Raw genomic sequence first — 17,568 nt, 5'->3', positions numbered from 1 at the left:
ATACTATAAAATAAATAAAACCAATACTGAGCTATATTGTTTAAAACAAATGGAATTATATTATTTTATGATAATACAATTGCACAGAGAAATACATTTTATTTACAAAGTAATTAAAGTGAATCTCAAGATAATGTTCAAAATTCTTGCCCCCCCTGTTTTGGATACTCCAGCACCCTCCTGTTGCGAGGGTAACGACACTGAACCTTTTGTCTAAAATGTTTTATGAGATTGGAGAACACATTAGGAGGATCTTAGACCATTCCTCCATACAGAATCTTTCCAGATCTGCTCTTATGATCTGCTCTCCTCAATTCAACCCACATGTTTTCAATGCGGTTACATTTTCAGAGAGAGAGATTTTGTGGTCAATGAACAATTTCTTTGTGGATTTTGATTAGTGCTTGGGGTTATTGTCGTGCTGGAAGATCTACTTGTGGCCTAGTGACAGCCTCGTGGCAGAGGCAAACAGATTTTTGGCTAAAATGTCCTGGTACTTGGCAAAGTTCACGATGTCGTTGACATGGGCCCCAGGACCAGTGAAAGAAAAATGGCCCCATAACATCAAAGATCTACTACCATATTTTACCGTACTGTAGGTATGAGGTACTTTTCTGAATATGCTTCTGTTTTTCAATGCCAAACCCACCACTGATGTGCGTGGCAAAATAGCATTATTTTCATGTCATTTGAACACATTGGATTTGAGTCTCGATTTGACTCCCTCCCCAACCCTTCAGAATGCATACGCATTCGGACACAATCGGATCGTCTGATTGGTACCAGAAACCGAGGGGTTGGGCCAGAGCCAGAGTACCTGTGGGGAAAGCGATGTTTTGAGAATTCGTCATTGGCTTTGATACTCTGATTAGTTAGAGATGATCCAATCGCTGTTGACTTTGTTTTGTACAACTCCCAAACATCACCACAAAGGACTTCAATGATGGACTTCAATGATGGCAGATTCAGACTGAAGTATGTAGTGATGATAGCGATCGATAGAGCAGTGGAAGAATTCAGTAGGTCGTCAGGAAACTGGAACTCCTTCAGCCTGCACGTCATTAGCAGTCCACTATTCCCAGAACCCCAGTGGATGTGACTCCTCTTTTCCGCGAAGGCGTGAATTTTGCTCCCTCTGGACTGTGTGATGGAATAAGCTGAGGCCTTTGCGTGTTTATCAGTATATGCAGAGAAAAAGGGAGGAAAGATAGAGAGAGGGACAACCCACCGCTGGCTCCCCAGCTGAAAATCACTACCAGCTGAACTGACACCCTCCTCCAGTCCTTCCAGATCCAGACCAGGAGGAACGCTAGGGATCGTAGACCACCATTCCTGCTTTTAGTTTGCTAATATAATAAAAGACAAGTCAAACTTGATTTAAAGTCATGTGGAAAGCAATATGAATCTCTCATTTGGGAGATGTTTCTATATCACTTGATTAATTGCCTTTCTACTGGTTTAAGCTTTCTTTTATGGTGGTTTGTTAATCCCCATCTTATCTGACCACTGGTGAAAAAAGAACCCAACTGTCATACTTGAGTAAAAGTATAGATACCTTAATAGAACGTTAGTCAAGTAAAAGTGAAAGTCACCCAGTAAAAAGTCTAAAAGTCTTTGGTTCTAAATAGGTTTAAGAATCAAAAGTAAATGTAATTGCTCAAATATACTTTAGTATCAAAAGTAAAAGTATAAATCACTTCAAATTCCTTATATTAAGTAAAGCAGACAGCACCATTGAATTATATATATATTTATTACAGATAACAAGGGGCACACTCCAACACTGACATAATTTACAAGTGATGCATTTGTGTTTAGTGAGTCCGCCAGATCAGAGGCAGTAGGGATGACCAGGGATGTTCTCTTGAAGTGAATGAATTGGACAATTTTCCTGTCCTGCTAAACATTCAACATGTAACGAATACTTTTCGGTGTCAGGAAAATGCATGGAGTAAAAAGTGCAGTATTTTCCTTAGGAATGTAGTGAAGTAAAAGTTGCCAAAAATATGATTTGTAAAGTACAAATACCCCAAAAAACGACTTAAGTAGTACTTATTTTTAGCAAAGTATTTTTACTAAAGTACTTCCACCACTGTATCGTGTTGGCTGATAAGGACACAGTGGATTTTTTGTCCTAACTCAAATAATCAAGTGTAGTCTGTAGATGTGTTGTTATTAAAACCTCTCTCCTGGAATTGCAGTTGAAGTCGGAAGTTTACATGCATCTTAGCCAAATGTATTTAAACTCAGTTTTTCACAATTCCTAACATTTAATCCTAGTAGAAATTCCCTGTCTTAAGTCAGTTAAGATCACCACTTTATTTTAAGATTGTGAAATGTCAGAATAACAGTAGAGAGAGTGATTTATTTCAGCTTTTATTTCTTTCACCCAATTCCCAGTGGGTCAGAAGTTTACATACACTCAATTAGTATGTGGTAGCATTGCCTTTAAATTCTTTAACTTGGGTCAAATGTTTCGGGTAGCCTTCCACAAGTTTCCCACAATAAGTTGGGTGAATTTTGGCCCATTCCTCCTGACAGAGCTGGTGTAGCTGAGTCAGGTTTGTAGGCCTCCTTGCTTCCACACACTTTTTCAGTTCTGCCCACAAATGTTCTATAGGATTGAGGTCAGGGCTTTGTGATGGCCACTCCAATACCTTGACTTTGTTGTCCTTAAGCCAGTTTGCCACAACTTTGGAAGTATGCTTGGGGTCATTGTCCATTTGGAAGACCCATTTGCGACCAAGCTTTACCTTCCTGACTGATATCTTGAGATGTTGCTTCAATATATCCACATAATTTTCTTACTTTATGATGCCATCTATTTTGTGAAGTGCACCAGTCCCTCCTGTAGAAAAGCACCCCCACAACATGATGCTGCCACCCCCGTGCTTTACGGTTGGGATGGTGTTCTTCGGCTTGCAAGCCTCCCCCTTTTTCCTCCAAACATAACAATGGTCATTATGGCCGAACAGTTCTATTTTTGTTTCATCAGACAAGAGGACATTTCTCCAAAAAGTACGATCTTTGTCCCCATGTACAGTTGCAAACCGTAGTCTGGCTTTTTTATGGCGGTTTTGGAGCAGTGGCTTATTCCTTGCTGAGCAGCCTTTCAGGTTATGTCGATATAGGACTCGTTTTACTGTGGACATAGATACTTTTGTATCTGTTTCCTCCAGCATCTTCATAAGGTCCTTTGCTGTTGTTCTGGGATTGATTTTCACTTTTCGCACCAAAGTATGTTTGTTACGCCCTGACCTTAGAGAGCCTTTTTAAGTCTCTATTTGGTTTGGTCAGGGTGTGATTTGGGTGGGCATTCTATGTGTTGTATTTCTTTGTGTTTGGCCGAGTGTGGTTCCCAATCAGAGGCATCTGTCTATCGTTGTCTCTGATTGGAAATTTTCCCCACCTATGTTGTGGGATCTTGTCCTTGTATTGTTGCTGTTGAGCCCTACAAGGCTGTTGGTTCTCTCTTTCTTGTTATCATTAAAGAATATGATTAACCTACCCCACGCTGCATCTTGGTCTAATTCCACCAACGACGACCGTTACAACGTTAATCTCTAGGAGACAGAACGTGCCTCCTTCCTGAGCGGTATGACGGCTGTGTGGTCCCATGGTGTTTATACTTGCATACTACAGTATATTGTTTGTACAGATGAACGTGGTACCTTCAGGCATTTGGAAATTGCACTCAATGATGAACCAGACTTGTGGAGGTCTACAATTTTTTTTCTGCGGTCTAGGGTGATTTCTTTTGATTTTCCCATGATGTCAAACAGAGGCACTGAGTTTTGAAGGTAGGCCTTGAAATACATCAGGTACAATACACAGGTACACCTCCAATTGATTCAAATGATGTCAATTAGCCTATCAGAAGCTTCTAAAGCCATGACATAATTTTCTGGAATTTTCCAAGCTGTTTAAAGCCAGTCAACTTAGTGTATGTCAACTTCTGACCCACTGGAATTGTGATACAGTGAATTATAAGTGAAATAATCTGTCTGTAAACATTTGTTGGAAAAATTACTTGTGTCATGCACAAAGTAGATGTCCTAACCGAATTGCCAAAACTATAGTTTGTTAACAATACATTTGTGGAGTGGTTGAAAAACAAGTTTTAATGACTCCAACCTAAGTGTATGTTAACTTCTGACTTCAACTGTATGTCATGAGGCCCTGCTTTCCTCTCCTCCTCTCTCCCTTCTTTTCAGCCTGAAACATCTGCTTTCTAAAACACATATTTTTCTTCGTTCTTTTTTTTCTGTTCTCTTCCTCTCATCATGAATGACTGACCTGACAGGGGGGGAGTGAGGGTGACCTTCAAGGAAAAGAACAGCAGGACGGCACGTTGAGTCTCTCTCTCTCTCTCTCTCTCTCCTTGCTCTTTCTCTCATTACTTACACCATTTTGTGGCTGAAGAGGGAGAATTAGAATCCGAGGGAGAGTGGGTGCTGTTGCGTGATGGAAGGAGGTGGAGAATTAGAATCCGAGGGAGATGGAAGGAGGTGGAGAATTAGAATCCGAGGGAGATGGATGGAGGTGGAGAATTTAGAATCCGAGGGAGATGGATGGAGGTGGAGAATTTAGAATCCGAGGGAGATGGATGGAGGTGGAGAATTTAGAATCCGAGGGAGATGGATGGAGGTGGAGAATTTAGAATCCGAGGGAGATGGATGGAGGTGGAGAATTTAGAATCCGAGGGAGATGGATGGAGGTGGAGAATTTAGAATCCGAGGGAGATGGATGCAGGTGGAGAATTAGAATCCGAGGGAGATGGATGCAGGTGGAGAATTAGAATCCGAGGGAGATGGATGCAGGTGGAGAATTAGAATCCGAGGGAGATGGATGGAGGTGGAGAATTAGAATCCGAGGGAGATGGATGGAGGTGGAGAATTAGAATCCGAGGGAGAGTGGGTGCTGTTGCGTGATGGATGGAGGTGGAGAAGTGAGGATAAGACTGTATGAGAGACTTCAGTATTCCATGGAAAGGGCCAGCGCAGTAAAGGAGAGGGAATTATGCACTGTAAAGCAACCATATCCACTACTGTCATACAGTGAAGAACAACCCAGAAAACTCTTACAGTAGCTTAAGAACCAGATTCTAAATCTCTGTAGCAAAGCTTAATTCTGACAGGACCAGTCTTTGTGAGAAGCGCATGCGACAAAAGACAGAAAGAGATTCACTGTAGCACCGAAGGTTCAGGGCTTCATGAAGCTGTTTATTCAGTTCATGCCAGAGAAACCACCAATTCCAATATTCCCCTGAAATGAAATGATGGACTATATCAAATACAATAAATAATTTGTATTGATGAAACCATGAAAATCGCAGGTCTGTCAAATTCATAGTAAAATAAAGGTATTGTTATAGCCGGTCTCTCTGGTAGTGCTGTGGCAGGATGCTAGGTGCACCTGCCTCACACTTCGGGGACAAGTCCGTCGTCACACAGTTTGCCATGACAGATGGTCGGGAACACTTGTCCCCACGGCGATTATGCAACAAGTGTGATTTCACTCTGGGTGTGTTGGTGCTGCATGCAGGAAATAGGCCTCTGTGTGTTTCTTAACACTAGCTAGCTGTCTGCAGGTCCAGACTGTCTAGATACAGTACACTGTGTGTATATCTAATGCCCAGAGGGAGGCGGTTAGCGTTCATTTACTGTCAAGGTAATGTGACCCTCGGTGTCTCAGCCCAACAGAACAGAGAGTTAGACTTAATGTTATCCACTTAACCTGTCACAGGGATCTACTCTGATATAGTCCCCTGTTGAAGAATTGGTGTGTAAGAAAGCTGTGGATGGTGTGTAACTACGATTTATGTCTTTAGAGGTTTGTCTTGCTATGACAACAATAAGTTATTAGAACTACATTTGATTCAGTTCAACTCAATACATTCAGATCAACTTAATACATTCAGAACAACTTAATACATTCAGAACAACTCAATACATTCATATCAACTCAATACATTCAGATCAATTCAAGGTGTAGCCTATTTATCCCCAAGGGCCAATTTTAGCTGGGCTTAAAGTGTCAGTGCAGACACTAGAGGTCGACCGATTAATCGGAATGGCCGATTAATTAGGGCCGATTTCAAGTTTTCATAACAATCAGAAATCTGTATTTTTGGACGGCAACTTTTTTTTAAATGTATTTTTTACACCTTTATTTAACTAGGCAAGTCAGTTAAGAACACATTCTTATTTTCAATGACGGCCTAGGAAAGGTGAGTTAACTGCCTTGTTCAGGGGCAGAACGACAGATTTTTACCTTGTCAGCTCGGGGATTCAATCTAACTAGTCCAACACTCTAACCACCTGCCTCACGAGGAGCCTGCCTGTTACGCGAATGCAGTAAGAAGCCAAGGTAAGTTGCTAGCTAGCCTTAAATGTATCTTATAAAAAACAATCAATCAATCAATCATAATCACTAGTTACTACACATGGTTTATGATATTACTAGTTTATCTAGCGTATCCTGCGTTGCATAGAATCGATGCGGTGCGCATTCGCGAAAAAGGACTGTCGTTGCTCCAACGTGTACCTAACCATAAACATCAATGCCTTTCTTAAATTCAATACACAGAAGTATATATTTTTAAACCTGCATATTTGGCTAAAAGAAATCCAGGTTAGCAGGCAAAATTAACCAGGTGAAATTGTGTCACTTCTCTTGCCGTTCATTGCACGTAGAGTCAGGGTATATGCAACAGTTTGGGCCGCCTGGCTCTTTGCAAGCTAATTTGCCAGGATTTTACGTAATTATGACATAACATTGAAGGTTGTGCAATGTAACAGGAATATTTAGACTTATGGATGCCATCCGTTAGATAAAATACCGAACGGTTCCGTATTTCACTGAAAGAATAAACGTTTTGTTTTCGAGATGATAGTTTCCGGATTCAACCATATTAATGACCTAAGGCTCGTATTTATGTGTGTTATGTTATAATTAAGTCTATGATTTGATAGAGCAGTCTGACTGAGCGATGGTAGGCTCCAGCGTGCTCGTAAGCATTCATTCAAACAGCACTTTCGTGCGTTTTGCCAGCAGCTCTTCGCAATGCTTCAAGCATTGCGCTGTTTATGACTTCAAGTCTATCAACTCCCAAGATTAGGCTGGTGTAACCGATGTGAAATGGCTAGCTAGTTAGCGGGGTGCGCGCTAATAGCGTTTCAAATATCACTCGCTCTGAGACTTGGAGTAGTTGAGTATGTAAACTTCTGACCCACTGGAAATGTGATGAAAGAAATAAAAGCTGAAATAAATCATTCTCTCTACTATTATTCTGACATTTCACATTCTTAAAATAAAGTGGGGATCCTAACTGACCTAAGAAAGAGAATTTGACTAGGATTAAATGTCAAGAATTGTGAAAAACCGAGTTTAAATGTATTTGGGCTAAGGTGTATGTAAACTTCCGACTTCATCTGTAACTGTCACTTTAAATCTCACTGCAAAACCCTAGTTTTCTGCAGTACTTCACAAGAATAGCCGTTCTCTGTCTGTATTCAGCTAATTCCTCCATGTGCTAGGTGGCATTCTGGCTGGCTGCTGTACAGACACGTCAATCTACTTGTTTACAGAACTCACAGGCCACTGCTTGGTTGAGAGGCGGTTGAGTGTCTTAAACGAATACAAAAGGGCTTACAAGCACAATTTATCTCTGAGAGAAGTTTTAAACCGATTGTGCTCCTTTGAAACCGAAGTGTCATTTGCAGTTTTCTCTATGCCTTTCATGTGTTAACCCCTCTGACTCTTCAGCTTCCCCTCACACCAAGATGGCATAGCAGTCAGACGTCTTTTATCCTCGTCTTGTCGTGTCCCGTGTATATATATATATTTATAACTTTCTTCGCATACCTTTTTATATATATTTTTTATTTTCCATAAACTCATCTTCAAAACACTCTCCTGCAACCCGCCTCACCAATTTATATATTTTTTTAAAGAAAGTATTATTTACCTCAAATCTGTAATCCTACATAGAAGCTAGCCTGAAGCTAACCAGAAGCTAGCCAGAAGCTAGTTAGCTTTTTACTGGCTAATCGTTAGTATTCAATTAACCACGGTTTGTGGTCATCAGCTATCCTTTAGCTCGAAAATCTATCGCCAGTTTTGTACGACACGGCTCGGACCGGAACATACCGGACCTATATTTCTCTCCATGTCCCCGGATTTCAACCGCAAGCTCTGGACATTTCTATCTGGATCTCGCAGCTAGCTAGCTGCTATCCGTGTGACTATCGGCTTACGTCGATTCCATAGCAAACATAAATTATTCCGGAGCTAGCCAGCTGAAGAGTTCCATCAGCCACTCCTGCGCTACAATCACCTATCCGGACTCGTTTTACTGCCAACGCGGAGCCCCACCGGGCCTTCACAACTGGACTACCGTCGTCATCTGCCCGAGGAAGTTATCCAGCTGGCTCCTCCGTCGCGACGTTACCTGAACGCCCATCTGCGGTCCGCTAATCGTTAGTTGTCTTATCGGCTGCTATCTGAATAGACCTATCGGATCATTTTTTTTCTTTTTTCTTTGGCCTCTATAACTATATCTATTTTTATTTTTTTGCGAATTGGATTGATCCCCTCTACCACACGGAACCCCACTAATCATACTGACGGAAACGCACGAGGTGGCTAAAAACAGACCTCCATCCTATGCTAGCTTGCAACCGATGGCCTGGCTAGCTGTCTGAATCGCCGTGACCCCAACCAACCTCACTACTCACTGGACCCTTTTGATCACTCGACTAAGCATGCCTCTCCTTAATGTCAATATGCCTTGTCCATTGCTGTTCTGGTTAGTGTTTATTGGCTTATTTCACTGTAGAGCCTCTAGTCCTGCTCACTATACCTTATGCAACCTATTAGTTCCACCACCCACACATGCAATGACATCTCCTGGTTTCAATTATGTTTCTAGAGACAATATCTCTCTCATCATCACTCAATACCTAGGTTTACCTCCACTGTATTCACATCCTACCATACCTTTGTCTGTACATTATACATTGAAGCTATTTTATCGCCCCCACTCTCTGTTCCACTCTCTGTTCCAGACGTTCTAGACGACCAATTCTCATTGCTTTTAGCCGTACCCTTATCCTACTCCTCTTTTCCTCTGTTGATGTAGAGGTGAATCCAGGCCCCGCAGTGCCTAGCTCCACTCCTATTCCCCAGGCGCTCTCTTTTGATGACTTCTGTAACCGTAATAGCCTTGGTTTCATGCATGTTAACATTAGAAGACTCCTCCCTAAGTTTGTTTTATTCACTGCTTTAGCATACTCTGCCAACCCGGATGTTCTAGCTGTGTCTGAATCCTGGCTTAGGAAGACCACCAAAAATTCTGAAATGTTCATCCCAAACTACAACATTTTCAGACAAGATAGAACTGCCAAAGGGGGCGGTGTTGCAATCTACTGCAAAGATTTCTGTCCTACTATCCAGGTCTGTACCCAAACAATTTGAACTTTTTTTTAAAATTCCACCTCTCTAAAAACAAGTTTCCGCCTGCTATAGACCATCCTCTGCCCCCAGCTGTGCTCTGGACACCATATGTGAACTGATTGCCCCCCATCTATCTTCAGAGATCGTGCTGCTAGGCGACCTAAACTGGAACATGTTAACACCCCAGCCATCCTACAATCTAAGCTTGATGCCCTCAATCTCACACAAATGATCAATGAACCTACCAGGTACCTCCCCAAAGCCGTAAACACGGGCACCCTCATAGATATCATCCTAACCAACTTGCCCTCTAAATACACCTCTGCTGTCTTCAACCAAGATCTCAGCGATCACTGCCTCATTGCCTGCATCCGTAATGGGTCAGTGGTCAAACGACCTCCACTCATCACTGTCAAACGCTCCCTGAAACACTTCAGTGAGCAGGCCTTTCCAATCGACCTGGCCGGGGTATCCTGGAAGGATATTGATCTCATCCCGTCAGTAGAGGATGCCTGGTTATTTTTTTAAATGCCTTCCTAACCATCTTAAATAAGCATGCCCCATTCAAGAAATTTAGAACCAGGAACAGATATAGCCCTTGGTTCTCTCCAGACCTGACTGCCCTTAACCAACACAAAAACATCCTATGGCGTTCTGCATTAGCATCGAACAGCCCCCGTGATATGCAGCTTTTCAGGGAGGCTAGAAACCATTATACACAGGCAGTTAGAAAAGCCAAGGCTAGCTTTTTCAAGCAGAAATTTGCTTCCTGCAACACTAACTCAAAAAAGTTCTGGGACACTGTAAAGTCCATGGAGAATAAGAACACCTCCTCCCAGCTGCCCACTGGACTGAGGATAGGAAACACTGTCACCACTGATAAATCCACTATAATTGAGAATTTCAATAAGCATTTTTCTATGGCTGGCCATGCTTTCCACCTGGCTACCCCTACCCTGGTCAACAGCACTGCACCCCCCACAGCAACTCGCCCAAGCCTTCCCCATTTCTCCTTCTCCCAAATCCAGTCAGCTGATGTTCTGAAAGAGCTGCAAAATCTGGACCCCTACAAATCAGCCGAGCTAGACAATCTGGACCCTTTCTTTCTAAAAAATTATCTGCCGAAATTGTTGCCACCCCTATTACTAGCCTGTTCAACCTCTCTTTCGTGTCGTCTGAGATTCCCAAAGATTGGAAAGTAAAGGGGGGGACACTTTTGACCCAAACTGCTACAGACCTATATCTATCCTACCCTGCCTTACTAAGGTCTTCGAAAGCCAAGTCAATAAACAGATTACCGACCATTTCGAATCTCACCATACCCTCTCTGCTATGCAATCTGGTTTCAGAGCTGGTCATGGGTGCACCTCAGCCACGCTCAAGGTCCTAAACGATATCTTAACCGCCATCGATAAGAAACATTACTGTGCAGCCGTATTCATTGATCTGGCCAAGGCTTTCGACTCTGTCAATCACCACATCCTCATCGGCGGTCTCGACAGCCTTGGTTTCTCAAATGATTGCCTCGCCTGGTTCACCAACTACTTCTATGATAGAGTTCAGTGTGTCAAATCGGAGGGTCTGCTGTCCGGACCTCTGGCAGTCTCTATGAGGGTGCCACAGGGTTCAATTCTTGGACCGACTCTCTTCTCTATATACATCAATGATGTCGCTCTTGCTGCTGGTGAGTCTCTGATCCACCTCTACGCAGACGACACCATTCTGTATACTTCTGGCCCTTCTTTGGACACTGTGTTAACAACCCTCCAGGCAAGCTTCAATGCCATACAACTCTCCTTCCGTGGCCTCCAATTACTCTTAAATACAAGTAAAACTAAATTTATGCTCTTCAACCAATCGCTGCCTGCATCTGCTCGCCTGTCCAACATCACTACTCTGGACGGCTCTGACTACAAATACCTAGGTATCTGGTTAGACTGTAAACTCTCCTTCCAGACCCATATCAAACATCTCCAATCCAAAGTTAAATCTAGAATTGGCTTCCTATTTCGCAACAAAGCATCCTTCACTCATGCTGCCAAACATACCCTCGTAAAACTGACCATCCTACCAATCCTCGACGATGTAATTTACAAAATAGCCTCCAATACCCTACTCAACAAATTGAATGCAGTCTATCACAGTGCCATCCGTTTTGTCACCAAAGCCCCATATACTACCCACCATTGCGACCTGTACGCTCTCGTTGGCTGGCCCTCGCTTCATACTCGTCGCCAAACCCACTGGCTCCATGTCATCTACAAGACCCTGCTAGGTAAAGTCCCCCCTTATCTCAGCTCGCTGGTCACCATAGCATCACCCACCTGTAGCACGCGCTCCAGCAGGTCTCTCTGGTCACCCCCAAAACCAATTCTTTATTTGGCTGCCTCTCCTTCCAGTTCTCTGCTGCCAATGACTGGAACGAACTGCAAAAATCTCTGAAACTGGAAACGCTTATCTCACTCACTAGCTTTAAGCACCAGCTGTCAGAGCAGCTCACAGATTACTGCACCTGTACATAGCCCACCTATAATTTAGCCCAAACAACTACGTCTTTCCCTACTGTATTTATTTTATTTATTTATTTATTTTGCTCCTTTGCACCCCATTATTTTTATTTCTACTTTGCACATTCTTCCACTGCAAATCTACCATTCCAGTGTTTTACTTGCTATATTGTATTTACTTTGCCACGATGGCCTTTTTTTTGCCTTTACCTCATTTGCTCACATCGTATATAGACTTGTTTCTACTGTATTATTGACTGTATGTTTGTTTTACTCCATGTGTAACTGTTTCGTTGTATGTGTCGAACTGCTTTGCTTTATCTTGGCCAAGTCGCAATTGTAAATGAGAACTTGTTCTCAACTTGCCTACCTGGTTAAATAAAGGTGAAATAAAAAGAAGAAAAAAAAAGCTGTGGTGCATATCTTAGTTGTGCTAGTGCCCATTTAGAAGTCAGAAGGCCCCTACATTTTAATCGGGCAGTTGGAGGGCCTACTAAACCTTGACTGAGGGTCTTAACATGGTGTCAGTATGTGTTTGAGATGCAGAAGGGTGTGTTGTGAGTATTCTATACAGTCATCCTACTATAAGGCTGAAAATACCCTGTGGTCATGGTCAGGGGGTTAACACGGGCTCTAGTCAGCTGTGACTGATATCTGTTTTTAGGTCAGATGATATAGGCAAACAACCTTGTTTGTTAATTTGGTACTTTGAGTGTGGTGTAAGATGGGTTAAATTCACTAATAGTCTTCATATCAAATTATACCAATCCTACAATGTGATTTTCTGGATGTTTTTTCTCATTTTGTCTGTCATAGTTGAAGTGTACCTGTGGGGAAAATTACAGGCCTCTCTCATCTTTTTACGTGGGAGAACTTGCACAATTGGTGGCTGACTAAATACTTTTTTGCCCCACTGTATTTACCTTGTCACTGTAAGCTCAAACTGAACTTTGGAATATTTACTGAGGCTCCTATCCGCCAAACATGATGTAACTGTCATTGCACACTGGTTGACCTTTGAACTGCATGATGCAGACTTACTGTGGAGGGAGCTGCTCTGAGTGTGTTCATATATACAGTCATTAGTGTGAACTCTGGACTGCTGTTGGCAGTCAGACATGGTGGACAAGGTATGGAGGAAGAGTTGGCAGTTCATAGAGCACAGGAGGTCTCTGCGTGTGAAGCAGCAGTCTTCTCCAAATGTTGAACGTAAGAGTGAGTGAGTACCCTCTCCTGTTTAACTTCCTGCCGGGTTGAAGGGTTGCTTTCAAAGGTTGGATTGAAGGGTTTGCATGTTGATTGCACTACTTGGTTCTTACTGTGTCATCACGCCAACAAATGTGCTGACTGTTGAACTTTTCATGGAGATTGGCTTGGACGTGTTACTCTCTCTGAATACTAGATAATGAATGGGGCTGTTACTGTCATATTTCAAGTAGTAATCATGGCCGACCCACTTACATGCACTTTTAATCAGCGCACGGTGTTGAGAAGTTGATGTAGGCTGTGTCTAGAAATGGTAGTGTCAGCAGTTTTGAGAAATTACCCATGTGAGTCGTGGTCTGGCTGAATGCTGCTCCACCACCATCTATGCACTATTGGCTCTGTAATTACGTTTTTAAACACACAGAAACATGGATTTCAGCCCATACTGTTTTATTTGGCTGTTTTCATTTAGACATCAACAGCTTAGTTGGAATTCATGCTGTGAGGACTTGATTCACAGACATTTCCTGAACTTATTCATCAGCACAGGGGTTAAAGTCATGTACACACTCTACTCAGCAAATTGGATGCTGTCTATCACAGTGCCATCCGTTTTGTCACCAAAGCCCCATATACTCCCCACCACTGCGACCTGTATGCTCTCGTTGGCTGGCCCTCGCTTCATATTTGTCACCAAACCCACTGGCTCCAGGTCATCTATAAGTCTTTGCTATGTAAAGTCCCGCCTTATCTCAGCTCACCGGTCACCATAGCAGCACTCACACGTAGCACGTGGTCCAGCAGGTATATTTCACTGGTCACCTCCAAAGCCAATTCCTACTTTGGCCACCTTTCCTTCCAGTTCTCTGCTACCAATGACTGGAACGAATTGCAAAAATCACTGAAGTTGAAGACTCATATCTCCCTCACTAACTTTAAGCACTAGCTGTCAGAGCAGCTCACAGATCACATCCAACTACCTCATCCCCATACTGTATTTATTTATTTATTTTGCTCCTTTGCACCCCAGTATCTCTACTTGCACATTCTTCTTCTGCACATCTATCACTCCAGTGTTTAATTGCTAAATTGTAATTATTTCGCCACTATGGCCTATTTCCTTACCTTCCTTATCTCACCTCATTTGGACACACTGTATATAGACTTTTTTTCTACTGTATTATTGACTGTATGTTTGCTTATTCCATGTGTAACTCTCTGTTGTTGTTTGTGTCGCACCGCTTTGCTTTATCTTGGCCAGGTCGCAGTAGTAAATGAGAACTTGTTCTCAACTGGCCTACCTGGTTAAATTAAGGTGAAAAAAATGAAAGAATGACAGTTCCAAATGAGTACTGAATGGTCAATGTTGGTGGTGGTTGTACTTTACTGTCCTGAATAGGTTCTAGAGGAGTAATGGATGAGATAACTCCTTGATGAGTGTCAGTATGGTATGAGTACTGGGAGACCAGTGGATGGGCACAGGATATGAAAGCTTTGAATGACTGTGTTTCTCTGTATCACTGCAGTGTGGAGGGGGATGAAAACTTTGAGAAACTCTTTCTGTCTGTGTCATTGCAGTAGAGTAACTGTGTATCTCTGTGTGTCTGTTATTGCAGTGTGGAGGGGGATGCGCGGCCCAGTGAGAGCGATGGTGGAGCCAGCTACAGGGGCCCAGTGATCAGCCCAGACCGCTTCGAGGGCCCCCTCTACGGACACGGAGTGCAGCCCGGCCCCCAGCGGCCTCCCCGCAGGCCCAAGCTCCAACACTCCCAGTCCATCCTCCGCAAGCAGGCAGAGGAAGAGGCCATCAAACGCTCCCGCTCACACTCAGAGGGCTATGAGCTGTCGGCTGACCTCCAGGACAAACAGGTAGAGTACCCTGGCCCCAGTCTGATTGTCTGCAGACACACTCATCAACATCTATACAGATGTCGTCACCTAATATCTCCCCTACCGAAGACTGTATCATTGACCCCACTACACACACCCTAACTAAGCATTTACTACAGGTTCTCTGCTCATCCTGTACATTTGTATGACTATCAAATTATAGTAATTGTCCCTCGACAAGCTCAATTCAGTCCCACGTGTGTATGAGCATGGGTCCTCATTTGTGAAGGGCTGTTGTGTTATAATCATGATGTTATTATCCGTCAGGTGGAGATGCTGGAGCGTAAATATGGTGGACGCTTCATAACCCGGCATGCGGCCCGAACCATCCAAACAGCCTTCCGTCAGTACCAGATGAACAAAAACTTTGAACGTCTCAGGAGTTGTATGTCTGAGAACCGCATGTCCCGACGCATCGTCCTGTCCAATATGAGGATGCAGTTCTCCTTCGAGGGCCCTGAGAAAGTCCACAGCTCCTACTTTGAGGGGAAACAAGTGTCCCTGACAAATGACGGCACCCCCCTAGCCTTGGTACAGTCAGAGTGTGGGGACCTGGAGGTCCACCACCAGGCCAACATGGCATCACACCCGGCCTCCCAGAACCACCTAACGGATGCCATCACAGAGCTGGAGGACGCCTTCTCCAGGCAGGTCAAGTCTCTGGCCGAGTCCATCGACGACGCCTTGAACTGCCGCAGCCTGCAGGGCGATGAGGGTCATGACCCAGAGGCCTTGGGCTGCCCCGAGGTGGAGAGGGAGGTGGCCTATCAGGTGAAGCCTCACCGCGGGGCGACGGGACGCAAGCGAGAGGACATGATGGCATCCTACAGCGATGTGACTCTGTTTATTGATGAGGAGGAACTGTCTCCCTCCATGGGGCTGTCGCGGGGGTCTGGTGACCAGCCCTCCAGCATTGAATCAGACCTCCGTCTGCGCTCGGCCAACTCCTCCCAGGACTACTGGCCACTGGACCCCAAGGATGAGGAGCATGACACGGACACCAGCTGCCGCAGCACTCCCTCCCTGGAGTGCCAGGAACAGAGGCTCCACCTCCCCCTGCTGACCATCGAGCCGCCCAGCGACAGCTCTGCCGAACACAGCGACCGCTCTGACCGCAGCTCCATCAAACGTCCACCTGTCTACGAGTCTCACGGGGGAGGACACATCGTGGCATCTTCCCAGGCCAGCCCCAAACACATCTCTCATGGCCCGCCCCCACGAGGGCCCTCCCGGGACGACGAGGCACCCCTCCGCCACCGCCACAGGGCGCTGGAGAGCCACCTGGCCATCAACGGCTCGGCCAACCGGCAAAGCAAGTCTGAGTCTGACTTTTCGGATGGGGACAACGACAGCATCAACAGCACGTCTAACTCCAACGACACCATCAACTGCAGCTCTGAGTCGTCGTCCCGGGACAGCCTGAGGGAACAGACTCTCAGCAAGCAGACGTACCACAAAGAGACACGCAACAGCTGGGACTCACCGGTCTTCAGCAACGATGTGATCCGCAAGAGGCACTATCGCATCGGCCTGAACCTCTTCAACAAGTAGGTGCTCGGCTCTGACAAAGTGCTGACGTGGCTGACCACTGATTGGTGTCATGAGCTGGGGTCAATGAGCTGTTGATGTTGTAGAGTGGTCCTGGTAGTTGAACCGAGGTGACCTACCTACAGTAATCACGGTTGTATGAGTGCCACACAATATAAGTTTAATTCATGTTGAGGATAAGAGGATCTATTAAAATGGAAAAATTGAAAATGCATTTGTGTAAGATAGGCCTATAGGCTAAGTCATATATTTGGGCATTTGTGTCATCTCTTTGCATATTTATGTCTACTTATTCAACTTATTTTACAGTCCATCTGTTTATCCTCTACTACATACAGCCAGACAGTGTTGCTCCATTTTCTGTGCCTTGGTTAAATATGATTAACCACCGTTTTCCTGCTGAGGACACTTCCTATCAGTCAGAATCAAACACCACACTTGGCTCTGTAAAATGATTGGATAGGCCGCATAAGGACACGCCTGGTTATGTATGTGTGTCTCTGCAGGAAGCCAGAAAAGGGTGTCCAGTACCTGACTGAGAGAGGGTTCGTCCCAGACACGCCTGTGGGTGTGGCTCACTTCCTGCTTCAGAGAAAGGGCCTGAGCAGGCAGATGATTGGAGAGTTCCTGGGCAACCGGCAGAAACAGTTCAACAGAGACGTCCTGGAGTGAGTACTGTTAATTGGTAATTTTTAAAGGCCAGGTCATGTGACCTGACCAGGAAAATCTCTGGACACTCTTTATAGTCTATCAATCCACCATGGAGTGGGAGGTCACAGGGGAATAACCCTGTTATTCCAGTGCCTTGCACAGAGAGCGTTATACTGTAGGACAGGCCAGAACAATAGATGAACTGTACAGAGTTCAGCAAACTATCCTCCATCTTCACACTCACTGCTCCAAATGTTTCTCCTAACTGAGAGGTTATTGCCTTGGAACAGTTGGCACTAACATTGTGGCC

General features: G+C 44.3%; 1 protein-coding gene across 24 annotated transcripts in view; it reads left to right on the top strand.

The window, feature by feature from the left end:
- LOC110492417 (IQ motif and SEC7 domain-containing protein 1) overlaps positions 1-17,568 on the top strand; it is a 248,227-nt gene that overhangs the window by 188,571 nt on the left and 42,088 nt on the right. For 20 of the 24 annotated variants that reach the window (XM_021566725.3, XM_021566717.3, XM_090203583.1 and 17 more), the window contains 3 exons: positions 14,786-15,038; positions 15,327-16,606; positions 17,114-17,275. In XM_021566725.3, the coding sequence (XP_021422400.1) occupies positions 14,786-15,038; positions 15,327-16,606; positions 17,114-17,275 (1,695 nt within the window). Of the gene's footprint in view, positions 1-12,976; positions 13,183-14,785; positions 15,039-15,326; positions 16,607-17,113; positions 17,276-17,568 lie in introns of those variants that run through there. The other 4 variants (XM_090203584.1, XM_021566721.3, XM_090203593.1 and 1 more) reach the window with 2 other exon arrangements.

This window comes from Oncorhynchus mykiss, chromosome 16, assembly GCF_057628025.1.
Source record: "Oncorhynchus mykiss isolate SJ-2025 chromosome 16, ASM5762802v1, whole genome shotgun sequence".
NCBI classification, from domain to species: domain Eukaryota; kingdom Metazoa; phylum Chordata; class Actinopteri; order Salmoniformes; family Salmonidae; genus Oncorhynchus; species Oncorhynchus mykiss.
The sequence above is the reverse complement of the archived record's forward strand: the minus strand, read 5'-3'. Positions and strand labels throughout refer to the sequence as shown.